Source organism: Somniosus microcephalus, chromosome 5 (assembly GCF_052327205.1).
Source record: "Somniosus microcephalus isolate GS21.2 chromosome 5, FLI_Smic_1.0, whole genome shotgun sequence".
NCBI lineage: Eukaryota > Metazoa > Chordata > Chondrichthyes > Squaliformes > Somniosidae > Somniosus > Somniosus microcephalus.
Genome location: NC_140991.1, coordinates 100,371,727 through 100,384,959, shown reverse-complemented (window position 1 = coordinate 100,384,959; position 13,233 = coordinate 100,371,727). Strand labels below are relative to the sequence as shown.

The 13,233-nt window shown below is 44.4% G+C and overlaps 1 protein-coding gene across 5 annotated transcripts in view; it reads right to left on the bottom strand.

Annotated features, from left to right (window-relative positions):
• Positions 1 to 13,233, bottom strand: part of ankrd28b (ankyrin repeat domain 28b) — a 289,025-nt gene that overhangs the window by 75,565 nt on the left and 200,227 nt on the right. For 4 of the 5 annotated variants that reach the window (XM_085988033.1, XM_085988035.1, XM_085988031.1 and 1 more), the window contains one exon: positions 9,433 to 9,573. The exons of the other annotated variant lie outside the window; for it this stretch is intronic. In XM_085988033.1, coding sequence (XP_085844159.1) covers positions 9,433 to 9,573 — 141 coding nt within the window. The remainder of the gene's footprint in view (positions 1 to 9,432; positions 9,574 to 13,233) is intronic. 5 annotated transcript variants of the gene reach the window in all.

Below are 13,233 nucleotides of genomic sequence, written 5' to 3'. Positions count from 1 at the left end.
ATAAGATGGTAGAATTCTTCATTAAGATGGAGAGTGGAAGTATTTGACTCAGAGACTAGGGTCCTGAATTTAAATAAAGGAAACTACGATGGTATGAGGTGCGAATTCAGTAGGATGGATTGGGGAACGTTACTTAAAGGGTTGATAGTGGATAGGCAATGGCAAACATTTAAAGATCGCATGGATGAACTACAGGATTGGTTCATCCCTGCTTGGCATAAAAATAAAACAAAAAAGGTGACTCAACCGTGGCTAACTTAGGAAATTAGGGATAGCATAAGATCCAAGGAGAGGACATATAAATTGGCCAGAAAAAGCAGCAAACCTGAGGATTGGGAGCAGTTTAGGATTGAACAAAGGAGGACAAAGGGATTAACTAAGAGGGGGAAGATAGAGTATGACAGTAAGCTTGCAGGGAACATAAAAACTGACTGTAAAAGCTTCTATAGATATGTGAAGAGAAAAAGATTGGTGAAGTCAAGCGTAGGTCCCTTGCAGTCAGAATCAGGGGCATTTATAATGGGGAACAAAGAAATGGTGACCAATTAATTAAATACATACTTTGGTTCTGTCTTCACAAAGAAGGACACAAATAACCTCCCAGAGATGTTGGGGAACATAGGGTCTAATGAGAGGGAGGAACTGAATGAAATCAGTATTTGTAGGGAAATGGTGTTAGGGAAATTGACGGGATTGAAGGCCGATAAATCCCCAGGGCCTGATAATCTACATCCTAGGGTACTTAAGGATGTGGCCCTAGAAATATTAGATGCATTGCTGGTCGTCTTCCAAAATTCGATAGACTCTGGAACAGTTCCCATTGATTGGAGGGTAGCTATTGTTGCGCCACTATTCAAAAAAGGTGGTCGAGAGAAAACAGGGAATTATAGACCGGTAAGCCTGACATCGGTAGTGGGGAAAATGCTAGAGTCCATTATAAAAGATGTAATAGCAGAGCACTTGGACAGGATCGGACAAAGTCAACATGGATTTACTAAAGGTAAATCGTGCTTGACTAATCTACTGGAATTCTTTTGAGGATGTAACTGGTAGAATAGATAAGGGAGAACCAGTGGATGTGGTGTATTTGGACTTTCAGAAGGCTTTCGATAAGGTCCCGCATAAGAGATTAGCGTGTAAAGTTAAAGCACAAGGTACTGACTTGAATAAAGAACTGGTTGGCAGACAGGAAGCAAAGAGTTGGAATAAACGGGTCTTTTTCCGAGTGGCAGGCAGTGACTAGTGGGGTACCGCAGGGATCGGTGCTAGACCCCAGCTATTCACAATATATATTAATGATCTAGACGAGGGAACTAGGTGTAATATCTCCAAGTTTGCAGACGACACAAAGCTGGGTGGGCGTGTGTGGTGTGAGGAGGATGCTGAGGAACTCCAGTATAATTTGGACAGGTTGGGTGATTCGGCAGATGCATGGCAGATGCAGTATAATGTGGATAGATGCGAGGTTATCCACTTTGGTGACAAAAACAGGAAGGCAGATTATTATCTGAACGGCAATAGATTGGGAGAAGGTGAAGTGCAACGAGACCTGGGTGTCCTTGTGCACTAGTCGCTGAAGGTAAGCATGCAGGTGCAGCAGGCGGTTAAGAAGGCAAATGGTATGTTGGCCTTCGTAGCGAGAGGATGAGAGTACAGGAACAAGGATGTCTTGTTGCAGTTGTACAGGGCCTTGGTGAGACCACACCTTCAGTATTGTGTGCAGTTTTGGTCACCTTATCTGAGGAAAGATGTTCTTGCCATGGAGAGAGTGCAGCGAAGATTCACCAGACCGATAGCTGGGATGGCAGGAATGACATATGAGGAGAGATTGGGTCGGTTGGGCTTATACTCACTGGAGTTTAGAAGAATGAGAGGGGATCTCATTGAAGCTTATAAAATTCTAACAGGACTAGACAGACTAGATGCAGGAAGGATGTTCCCGATGGCCAGGGAGTCCAGAACCAGGGGTCACAGTCTAAAGATAAGGGGTAAGCCATTTAGGACAGAGATGAGGAGGAATTTCTTCACCCAGAGTGGTGAACCTGTGGAATTCTCTACCACAGAAGGCAGTTGAGGCCAATTCATTAAACATATTCAAGAAGGAGTTAGATATATTTCTTAAGGCTAAAGGGATCAAGGGATATGGGGAGAAGGCAGGGACAGGGTACTGAGTTTGGATGATCAGCCATGATCTCACTGAATGGCAGAGCAGGCTCGAGGGGCCGAATGGCCTACTCCTGCTCCTACCGTCTATGTTTCTATGTTAATCTTATGATTAAGTTAGACTCATGCAATTAAATTTTTGTTTCTTAGATTATAATTTTTATATCGCTATATATTCAGCTGGATCAGAAATTAACATGGTGCTGGGAACCACATTGAAAAAATAAATGCAACATTGCATTAAATATGTCAAAAATATTTTTTTTTAAACTGATTTTGTTTCATCAATTTTACTGAACAACAACACTGGGGAAATTGCACCATAAACGTAACTAATTTTTCCAAAAATATCTGTTAATCTCTAGCGACTCAGATTAAGACTGTAGTTAATAGCATATTAAAGCAGTGTGATATAATGAAGGGCTGGACAACACTATGGATTTGAACACATTTCTTTCCTCTTTAGGATCTCATTTTAAATCCAATCAAGTGACGGATGAATGAATACCCGTCTGCCCCGCAAGACCGTAAAGGTCCCAAGCAAAATGAAAAGCTGCCCATAAATTGGTTCTTATTTGGCACGCAGTGAGGTCACAAGGATACCTGCTATTCCCATTTACAGCTCTTTTACACTCATCTTTTGTTTCTTTACTTGTCCCATTACCAGCTCCTTTAGCCTTGTACAATGATCCCTTTTGTCATTTAATCTCTCCTGCCTTCCACCCTATCACAGACCTTCCCTTTTGTTCTTTCCTCCCCTCCCCCCTTTCCCTGCCTCTGCACTTGCTTAAAATCTGTTACATCTTTAACCTTTTCCAGTTCTGACGAAAGGTCATCGACCTGAAATGTTAACTCTGTTTCTTTCTCCACACATGCTGCCTGACCTGCTGAGTGATTCCAGCATTTTCTGTTTTTATTTTATGACAGACCAAGAAGTTTGAGTTGAAGCACATTGTTGAGGCAGTGTACAGAAAGCTTAAATCTGCTGCATCTTCCATGTTGTACTGACTTGGGAGTGCTCGATGCGGACAGCAGGTGTAAAAAGTGAAAAGCATTCTGTTCTCTAGCATTTAAATCCCTCATCTTGAAAAATACCCACCCCCTCCTCATCCCTGCCCAAAAAAACCCAATTCAGTCAAACTGATTTTCCACATGTGAAATAAGCTGCCCTTTGTAAGACTTAGGACTGGCAAGAGAACAAACAGAATTGAAGAAAATTCCCATTCTGCATCACAATTATGTTGTTTAATACATTTACATTTTAGAAGTCATTGAAGAATATGGGTTAAAACTATGTTGTAGGATATAAAATAAATAAAAACAATGCAACATACAGTACAGTAAAGCAATTTAAACTTTACTAAGTTGTGCTTTAAACATTTCTGTGGCCCAGGAAAGGAAATACAGCTTCCACAGATGGATGTGAATGCTTGCAAAAATACCAATTCCACAACACACAGCATAAAAGTAAGCTTTCACGCACAAATGATGAAAGTTGCACACAAAGCAGCTATTATATTACAGGAAGCCAAATCAAACTGCTTGCTAATCTACAGGAAGCTTTGAAAGAGGCAATCAGAAAATGCTACATGTAAAAACCAGCTTGGTACACAGATCTCAGGCATCCTAAATCTCATTAATGGGTCATTTAAAAATATTCTTAAGGCTACCAGTCAGGCAACCAAAACACTCAGCTATTTCCAAACTGATCAAGTACAACCAGGGTACTGTGCTAAACCGAAACAAATTTTCAATTAAAAAAAAATTCCCAGCAAACTACCTCAAACAATAGCTAGCTCAAAAAGCAGGAAATATCATTTCCTGCTTTTTTTTCTCACTTCTGAAGAAGGGTTTCGACCTGAAACGTTTACTCTGTTTCTCTCTCCATGGATGTTGCCTGGCCTGCTGAGTTTTTCCAGCGTTTTCTGTTGTTATTTCAAACAATAGCTAACTTAGAAATACTCGGTCACCCTTTTATGTTAATTTAGACAAGATAATTAACTGAAAATGTAGCATTTGACATTCAAATATAAAGCAGCAAACCATGCATTTTTGGAAATGTTTGGGTAAGGGGAAAGAGGACTGCATAAATAAGTAAAATAAATGAAATGGTTTGAGAAGCATACAAAAAGATTTTAAAAAAAAAAAGCGATTTGTATTGTAAAAGAGGAAGTACCCTGAAAACAATATAAAAACACCAAAATGTAAAAGCTAGCAACAAAAAAACTTGGGTAAGTGTCAAAAAAGGGAGTGCCTTGCGACAAAACTGAAGGAGGTGGGCAAAGTCAAACTGAGGGTGGCAACTATCTCCAAGTCTGTCATTAGTGGTGAGTTTTTAATGTTTATTTTGTCTCATGGGCAATGAGTCAGAAAATTGTCATGTTTGAAATCACAAGAAACTTTTTTAATATTTTCTTATGGGAATTCATAGCTTGGCAAGTTTGTGATTAGGTTAAAATGTCTCCTTTAATTTCTGCAAGGTCTGTGTGCTGCTACAGCGGGTGAAATATGCACCCCTAGTTTTTGTGCAGACACTTTAAATGAGTTTGGGTCACCTCTGCCAAGGTGGATGGTTTAATACACATCACAGATGATTGCCATTAACAGTGCTGGTCAGCTCACCAAGGGAGAAGGAGATTACTCTTTGTATTCGAATTACGGCTGCATTTATTTGCACAAGTGGGTTGGACTAGATTTCTGATTGGTCCGGAGGACAAGACACACAACAGTTTGGAATGTGTAATTTGATTCTGCCTGCTGGAGAGTAATTTGAAGTCTCTGTAATGTGTAATTTGATCCAGTCATTGTCACAGGCAGGCTGCTCCAGTGCAGTCAGGACAGTGGCATCTACTTGATAATGTGGAGGGTCACCTAGAAAAGCAAGATAGCTCTCACACGGCCATGTACAGCCTGCCCTGTCAGCCTCCCAATCATCAGTTGAGTGATACAACATAAAATGCTGGAAATGCTCAGCAAGTCAAGCAGCATCTGAGGAGAGAGAAGCAGAGTTAATGTTTCAGGTCGATGACCTTTCATCAGAATGTGAAACATTAACTCGGTTTCTCTTTGTGTAAATGCTGCTTGATTTGCTGAGTGAAATCCACAGCAGTGACTGTTTTATATAAGTTGAGCTGCAAGGTTGTTTAATGAGGCGCATTTCATTCAACGAGAACAGGTGAGGGTGACGTCAATGCAAATTACATCACTAGCAGAACCATAGATTTTTAGCATGTGCTGAGAATGACATCAACAAGTGGTCCGACTCATGCGCATGACATCACGGATCAACCGAAAACTGGAAGAACCCACTGTCACTAATCACTACGCCAAACTAAAGACTCTGGGCGAGAGCTGCGGTGACTGATGGGGCATTACGTGTGGGTCATGGATTGTTAACAGGTTTATTGGGTATGAAGTGAATAGTGGCAGACTTCGTCCAGTCCAATGATGTCACTTGCCGCACCCGCGCTGGGCTTTCCAAGAAATCAACTCGGGCCGTTTATGGTCAAGAGCATGATTCAGGTCTGGGGGGGGGGGGGGAGGCGAGGGAGAACGTGGTGCGGGTGTAAAGGGGGTGCAGGTGGTGTTGGAAGAACATGATCCATTTCGAACAGGGGGGGAGGAACGTGTTCCATGTTTAACCCCCCTCCGAGCTCCTCTCCTGCTACCCAGAGCTCCTCTTCAGTCCGCCCAACCCCGTCCCCGCTGCAAGCTCCTCTCCCGCCACCCCCGCAAGCTCCTCTTCTCTCTCCACCCCCAAGTTCCTCTCTACACCCCTCCCTCTCCCCCGATACCCCTCTCCTCTCCCCCGATACCCCTCTCCTCTCCATTCATCTCCTCCCCGTATCTTTTCCCCAAACACATGCAGCACAAACAGGCCGAAACTTCGGCCCGGCGTCTCTAGCCGGGTTTGGGGGAGAACGATTGCTGCAGAAATACCCACAGGCAGTAAGCGGTATTGAAGCCCCGACTCCGTGACAGCAGTGCCCGAGTCTGGTGTTCATACCCAGACTCCCACTCAGAGGCCGTGGCCTACTGCTCAGGCCTGTGCCTGCCAGCCTGCCCCAGAGATTGCCAGGATCCCTCCAGTGCGCATGCACAGCCACCATGTCGGGTTTGCATGCGTGGCTCTGGTGGGGCGGGGCAGTGTTTAAACTCCACCTCATGTTCGTGCAATTAATCACCGTAAAATTACTCAGTTTCACAGGCATGACCATTGTATCGGACAGTTCCTGTGTCTTTGAACTCTAATTTTTGATTGGTAGCTTTAATTGTGAAATATACCTATTTACAGTATATAAATTGTTCATCATGGATGTGGGTTCATACTAAATGAGCTACTTGCAAAATCTGAGAATTGAGACATTTTATTGTTTTGATCCAGGGATTAAACTTGCTTGTAAGCTGATGCAAAGCTGTGATGCTATTTCAACAACTCACTATTACTGCTTCCTTCTGGAAATGATGCTGGTTTAATATGTTATAAAAGTGTCTGATGTGACCAATATTGATATGGGCAAGTAATGGAAACCTCCATGTAACCCAGCAATGATAAAACAAATCTATTTTTCTTCCAGGGCAAATTTGCCCAGATTACCTTGTGCACAAGACATTGCTTAAATTCACAGCCTTGCATATGGGTGCTGGCTTTTGTGTTTGCCATGAGAATGAACAGCTGGTGGGAGTCTGAATTGTAACATTCTGCTCTTATTTCTTTTCTCTTCAACTTTTCCATCTTTCATTTGTCAATTTCTTCATTGGCTAATACCTCTTCAGCAGTTATTCACCAACTTAGGTCTTCTTTATTTACATTTTTTTTTAAACTGCCTTTCAATTCAGGAACTTCTTACTGGTGGTCACTTTGAATGCCCCTTCATTCTCAATTTGCAATCTTACATTTTTATCTCCATACAGGAAACTTTGGTTTATCTGGAGGTTGTATGTCCGGAATACTCGATCTAACGGCAAAAATCAGGAGCCATTTTCTATACGTTTTTTTAGTTCTCCTTTTTTTTTCCCCAGTCAGGCACTGCAAGGTCTGTAGCTATAGCAACAGCTTCAGCTAGAGACGCTTGCAGCTGCAGCCGACTCTTTAGAAGCTGTTGCTAAGCAACAGTGTTTGTTGTCAGATACGGAGATGAAAACTTCCGTACGCTTCAACATTAACTTTGTATGTCCGGCAGTTTTGATAGATCGGCAACACGCCGGTCCCGTCGGTGCCGGATATCACAAAGTTTCCTGTACTATACTTATTCTTCAAGTACTGGGAAGCAGAATTGGCATATTTGACCACTATGGAGTAAAGTGAAGATGACTTGGTCCCAGACACTTGCCACTCTTGAGTTGGTTTGAAGCACCGTGGGACATTTTTATATGTTAAGAGAAGGGGAGTGGGGCTAATTGGATAGCTCCTTCAAAGAGACATGATGGGCCAAATGGCCACCTCCTGTGCTGTCTGATTCTATGAAAGGCATTATATTAACGTAAGTTGTTATTGGATGCCAGGATGTGTGCAAGTATTGCATGGTTAATTCACCCTCGGTAATTTCCTCAACTCTGCTTAGTATGTCCCCAGATGGTCTTGTTTGAGATGAGAAATTATGGTGGGAATCACTGTGTCCTATCACTCCATAATGCAATACAAATAGCACACCAATGTATTGTACCAGGATAGCAATTGCTGCTGTATTTTGTAAAAGACTTCATAATATTTACACAAGGCATGGATAGGTAATTAAAGAAAAGAAATAGTCGTGGTTAATGGTGTTTTTTCATGAGAGATTTAATAAGTGGTGTGCCTCAGAGGTTACTGCTGGGTTCACTGCTAAATGATCTGGACTTAGGGATAAGGGGCACAATATTCAAATTTGCAGATGACACAAAAATAGAGAGTGAGATTAACTGTGAAGAGGACTGTAAGCAACAACTAGAGATGGACATGTTAGTAGATTTGGTAGTTAGAGGTCAGATTAAATTCTAATGCAGAGAAAAACGAGGTGATACATTTTGGGAAGAAGAATAAGGAAAGGAAATATACACTAAATGGTAAAACTTGAACAGGGAGATTTATGGGTTCAAATACACAAATCTTTAAAAGTAGGACGACAAATTGATAAGCTGTTAAAAAAAAAGCAAATTATTTTGTAAGATCAAGCCATGGAGTACAAAAGAAAAGAGGTCATGCTAAATCTATGTAAACCATCGGTTAGCACATTTAGAATAGTGTGTCCAATTTAGGGCACTGTGCTTTAGCAAGGATATCAATGGCATGTAAAGAATACATTAGAGATCTGCTCAGATAATACCAGGGATGAGAGGCTTTGAAAAATTAACGGAAAATGAAGAGGAACTGTGCTAGAGGTGCTCAAAATGATGAGGCATTTTGAGAAAGTAAAGCTGAGAAAACTATTTCCATTAATCATTAACTAGAGCGCATAAAATTAAGATCATCACCAAAAGAACAAAGGGAGAGGTTAGGAGATTTTTTTTTAAAGATGTTGTTAGCACATGGAAACCATGGTGGAAACAGAATCCACTATAGCATTTAAAGTGGTGGGTAAATATTTGTAAAAAAAATTGTAAATATCTAGGAAAAAGGTAGGGGAATGGGACCAAGTAGATAGCTCTTTCACAGAGCTGGCAAAAAATAAAGAATTAATGGTTCCAGTAGAGAAAATGTAACCATAGGCCCCTAATGAAGGAATCTAGTGCATACAGCACCTGACAGATCAAGGAGGTGGAGATCATGAAGAAGGAGATTCTGATGTCTTGCTGTCATTGTAACTCAAACTGCCTGGAGGTCTTGTGCTGTAAAATGCTATGATTGTATGTTTTTCTTTAGATAACGATGCAGCAAAAACCAATGGACTGAGTAACTCAATTTGAATGAAGACAGGCAAAATTAAAAGCACTTGGGGGGGAAGCTGTTTAAGCTCAATTTGCCCTTTCAAAAAATCAATTTCAAGAACAGGTAGCATATTGACCAAATAAATTAACTACTAACCAGCGATCGTCAATCTTATTCGATAATTTGCAAATTAGGTGCTCCAGTTAATAGTCAGACATCTTCAATTTATAACTTTGCAAATACATGCTCCAATTCCTAACTGGCACTCAAAAATACTCCAAATCTATAAACCTGGTAGCATTAGCTTACTTCCTTTAAAAGGCAGAAAGTGAATAGCTGTAGCCTCAAGAAGTTGGTTCAATCAATAGTGAGCCATGCCATTGCCAGTTTCCCACCTTTTCAAACCAGCCTGCATCACTTACTTTCCATCTGTGTCTGATGCTGCTGCATAGTGAAGCGGTGTGCAACCTCTTTCATCAAGGTCATTTACACTGGCTCCAGATCCCACAAGAGCAAACAGGCACTGATAGTTGCAGTTAGCAGCAGCATAATGCAGTGGGGTCCTGAAAAGAATAAAGAAGGATGTTTACTCAACACTCAATACCATATAAACAGAAATTGCTGGAAACACTCAGCAGGTCAGGCAGCATCTGTAGAGAGAGAAACCGAGTTAATGTTTCAGGTCGATGACCCTTTGTAGAACTGGAAAAAGTTAAGAGATGTAACAGATTTTTAAGCAAGTGTGGGGCAGGGAAAGGGAGGAGGGGAGGAAAGAATAAAAGGGAAGGTCTGTGATAGGATGGAAGGCAGGAGACATAAAAAGACAAAAGGGGTGATGGTGCAAGGCAAAAGGGGATGGTAGTGGGACAAGTTAAGAAAAAAAGGGGACTCCAGATGAGGTGTAAACGGCAATGGCAGAATCATCAACAGCTGCCATGTGAGAGAAGAAAAAAAAATAGGGGCAGAGGTTATAGTCTGAAATTGTTGAACTCGATGTTGAGTCCAGAAGGCTGTAAAGTGCCTAATCGAAAGGTGAGGTGCTGTTCCTCGAGTTTATGTTGAGCTAAGTTGGAACAGTGTGAAAGGCCGAGGATGGGGAGATCAGAGTGGGAGTGGAGCGGAAAAGAGAATTAAAGTGACAGTCGACCAGAAGCTCGGGGTCACACTTACGGACTGAATGGAGGTGTTCCGCAAAGCGGTCACCCAATCTGCGTTTGGTCTCCCCAATGTAGAGGAGACTGCACCGTGAGCACCGAATACAGTAAGATGTACAAGTAAATCGCTGTTTCACCTGGAAGGAGTGTTTGGGGCCCTGGACGGTGGGAAGTGAGGACGTAAAAGGGCAGGTGTTGCATCTCCTGTGCTTGCACGGGAAGGTGTCGTGGAAAGGGGAAGGGGTGTTGGGGGTGATAAGAGGAGTGGACCAGGGTGTCATGGAAGGGGCGGTCCCTTCGGAATACTGAAAGGGGAGGGGAAGATGTGTTTGGTGGTAGGTACAAGCTGGAGGTGGCGGAAATGGTGGAGGATGATCCGTTGAATGTGGAGGTTGGTGGGGTGAAAGGTGAGGACAAGGGGAACCATATCGTGGTTCTGGGAGGGAAGGGAAGGGGCGAGAGCAGAAGTGCGGGAAATAGAACAGACACGGTCATGGGCCGTCTCAACCACGGTAGAGGGGAATCCCCGGTTGAGGAAAAAGGAAGACATACCGGAAGCACTAGTATGGAAGGTGGCATCGTCAGAACAGATGTGGCAGAGACGGAGAAACTGGGAGAATGGAATAGAGTCTTTACAGGAAGCGGGGTGGGAGGAAGTGTAGTCCAGGTAGCTGTGGGAGTCAGTGGGCTTATAGCCTATCCGCAGGAATGGAGACAGAGAAGTCGAGGAAGGGAAGGGAAGAGTTGGAGATGGACCATGTGATGGTGAGGGAAGGGTGGAAATTGGAAGAAAAGGGAATGAAATTTTCTAGTTCAAGGTGAGAACAGGAAACTGCACCAATACAGTCATCAATGTACTGGAAATAGAGGTGAGGGAGAGGACCCGAGTAGGACTGGAACAAAGAATGTTCCACATATCCTGCAAAAAGGCAGGCATTTGGGTTCCCACAGCAACACCTTTAATTTGGAGGAAGTGAGTGGAGTCAAAGGAGAAGTTGTTCAATGTGAGAACAAGTTCAGCCAGGCAGAGTAGGGTAGTGGTGGATGGGGACTAGTTGAGTCTCTGTTCAAGGAAGAAGTGGAGCGCCCTCAGGTCATCCTGGTGGGGGATGGAGGTATAGGGGGATTGGACGTCCAGTGAAAAGGAGACGGTTGAGGCGGACCTGCGAGGAGTTGGCAGTAGAGGCGGCAGAGAATAAAGAAAGCGGGACCTGGGGACAGCGCAGACCTGCAAGGAGTCGGCGGTAGAGAATAGAGAGAGCGGGACACAGGGACAGCGCGGACCTGCGAGGAGTTGGCGGTAGAGAATAGAGAGCGGGACCCTGGGACAGCATGGACCTGCGAGGAGTCGGCAGTAGAGGCGGCAGAGAATAAAGAGAGCGGGTCCCGGGGACAACGCAGACCTGCGAGGAGTCGGCAGTAGAGGCGGCAGAGAATAAAGAAAGCGGGACCTGGGGACAGCGCAGACCTGCAAGGAGTCGGCGGTAGAGAATAGAGAGAGCGGAACACAGGGACAGCGCGGACCTGCGAGGAGTTGGCGGTAGAGAATAAAGAGAGCGGGACCCTGGGACAGCATGGACCTGCGAGGAGTCGGCAGTAGAGGCGGCAGAGAATAAAGAGAGCGGGTCCCGGGGACAACGCAGACCTGCGAGGAGTCGGCAGTAGAGGCGGCAGAGAATAAAGAGAGCGGGTCCCGGGGACAACGCAGACCTGCGAGGAGTCGGCAGTAGAGGCGGCAGAGAATAAAGAAAGCGGGACCTGGGGACAGCGCAGACCTGCAAGGAGTCGGCGGTAGAGAATAGAGAGAGCGGAACACAGGGACAGCGCGGACCTGCGAGGAGTTGGCGGTAGAGAATAAAGAGAGCGGGACCCTGGGACAGCATGGACCTGCGAGGAGTCGGCAGTAGAGGCGGCAGAGAATAAAGAGAGCGGGTCCCGGGGACAACGCAGACCTGCGAGGAGTCGGCAGTAGAGGCGGCAGAGAATAAAGAGAGCGGGACCTGGGGACAGCGTGGAACTGCGAGGGGTGGGGGGGATCCAAAGTGTGACGTCACAGGAAAGCAGGTAAGTGATTGGTTGGTGAGTATTTCTCTTTTTCTAAACTTGGGCACTGGTTTAAATTAAAAGCCGGGATTAAAAACTAAACATAGATAATTGATATTTCAAAACTTGAAAACCTAATTAAATGAAATATAATAGAGATGGCAGGGCAGGTGATGTGTTACAGCTGTTGCATGTGGGAGCTGGTGGACACCAGTGTGATCCACAGCGACCACATCTGCAGCAAGTGTTGGCGGCTCGAGGAACTTCGGCTCAGAGTTGATGAGCTGGAGTCCGAGCTTCGGACACTGCGATACATCAGGGAGGGGGAGAGTTACCTGGACACTGTTCCAGGAGGCAGTCACACCCCTTAGGTTAAATAATTCAAATTTGGTCTGTTGTCAGGGACAGGAGGGTGTGACTACGAGTGAGGCAAGTATGGGGATCCAGAAAGTAGCATTGGAGGAGCCTCAGCCCTTGCACTTGTCCAATAGGTATGAGGTTCTTACTCCCTGTGTGGACGAGAGCAGGGACGATGAGCAAGCTGACCACAGCACCATGGTACAGGTGGCCATTCAAGTTGGGGGAGTAAAAAGAAATGTAGTGGTGGTAGGGGACAGTATAGTTAGGGGGATAGATACTGTTCTCTGCAGCCGAGAGAGTGAGTCCCGAAAGCTGTGTTGTCTGCCCAGTGCCAGGGTTAAGGACATCTCCTCTGGGCTGGAGAGGAACTTGGAGTGGGCGGGAAAAGATCCAGTTGTCATGGTCCACGTAGGTACCAATGACATAGGTAGGACAAAGAAAGAGGTTCTGCTGAGGGAGTATGAGCAGCTAGGGGCTAAATTAAAAAGCAGAACCACAAAAGGTAATAATCTCTGGATTACTACTTGAGCCACGAGCAAATTTGCATAGGGTAAATAAGATCAGAGAGATGAAAGTGTGGCTCAAAGACTGGTGTGGGAGAAATGGGTTTAGAGTCATGGGGCACTGGCACCAGTACTGGGGTAAGAGAGAGCTGTTCCGTTGGGA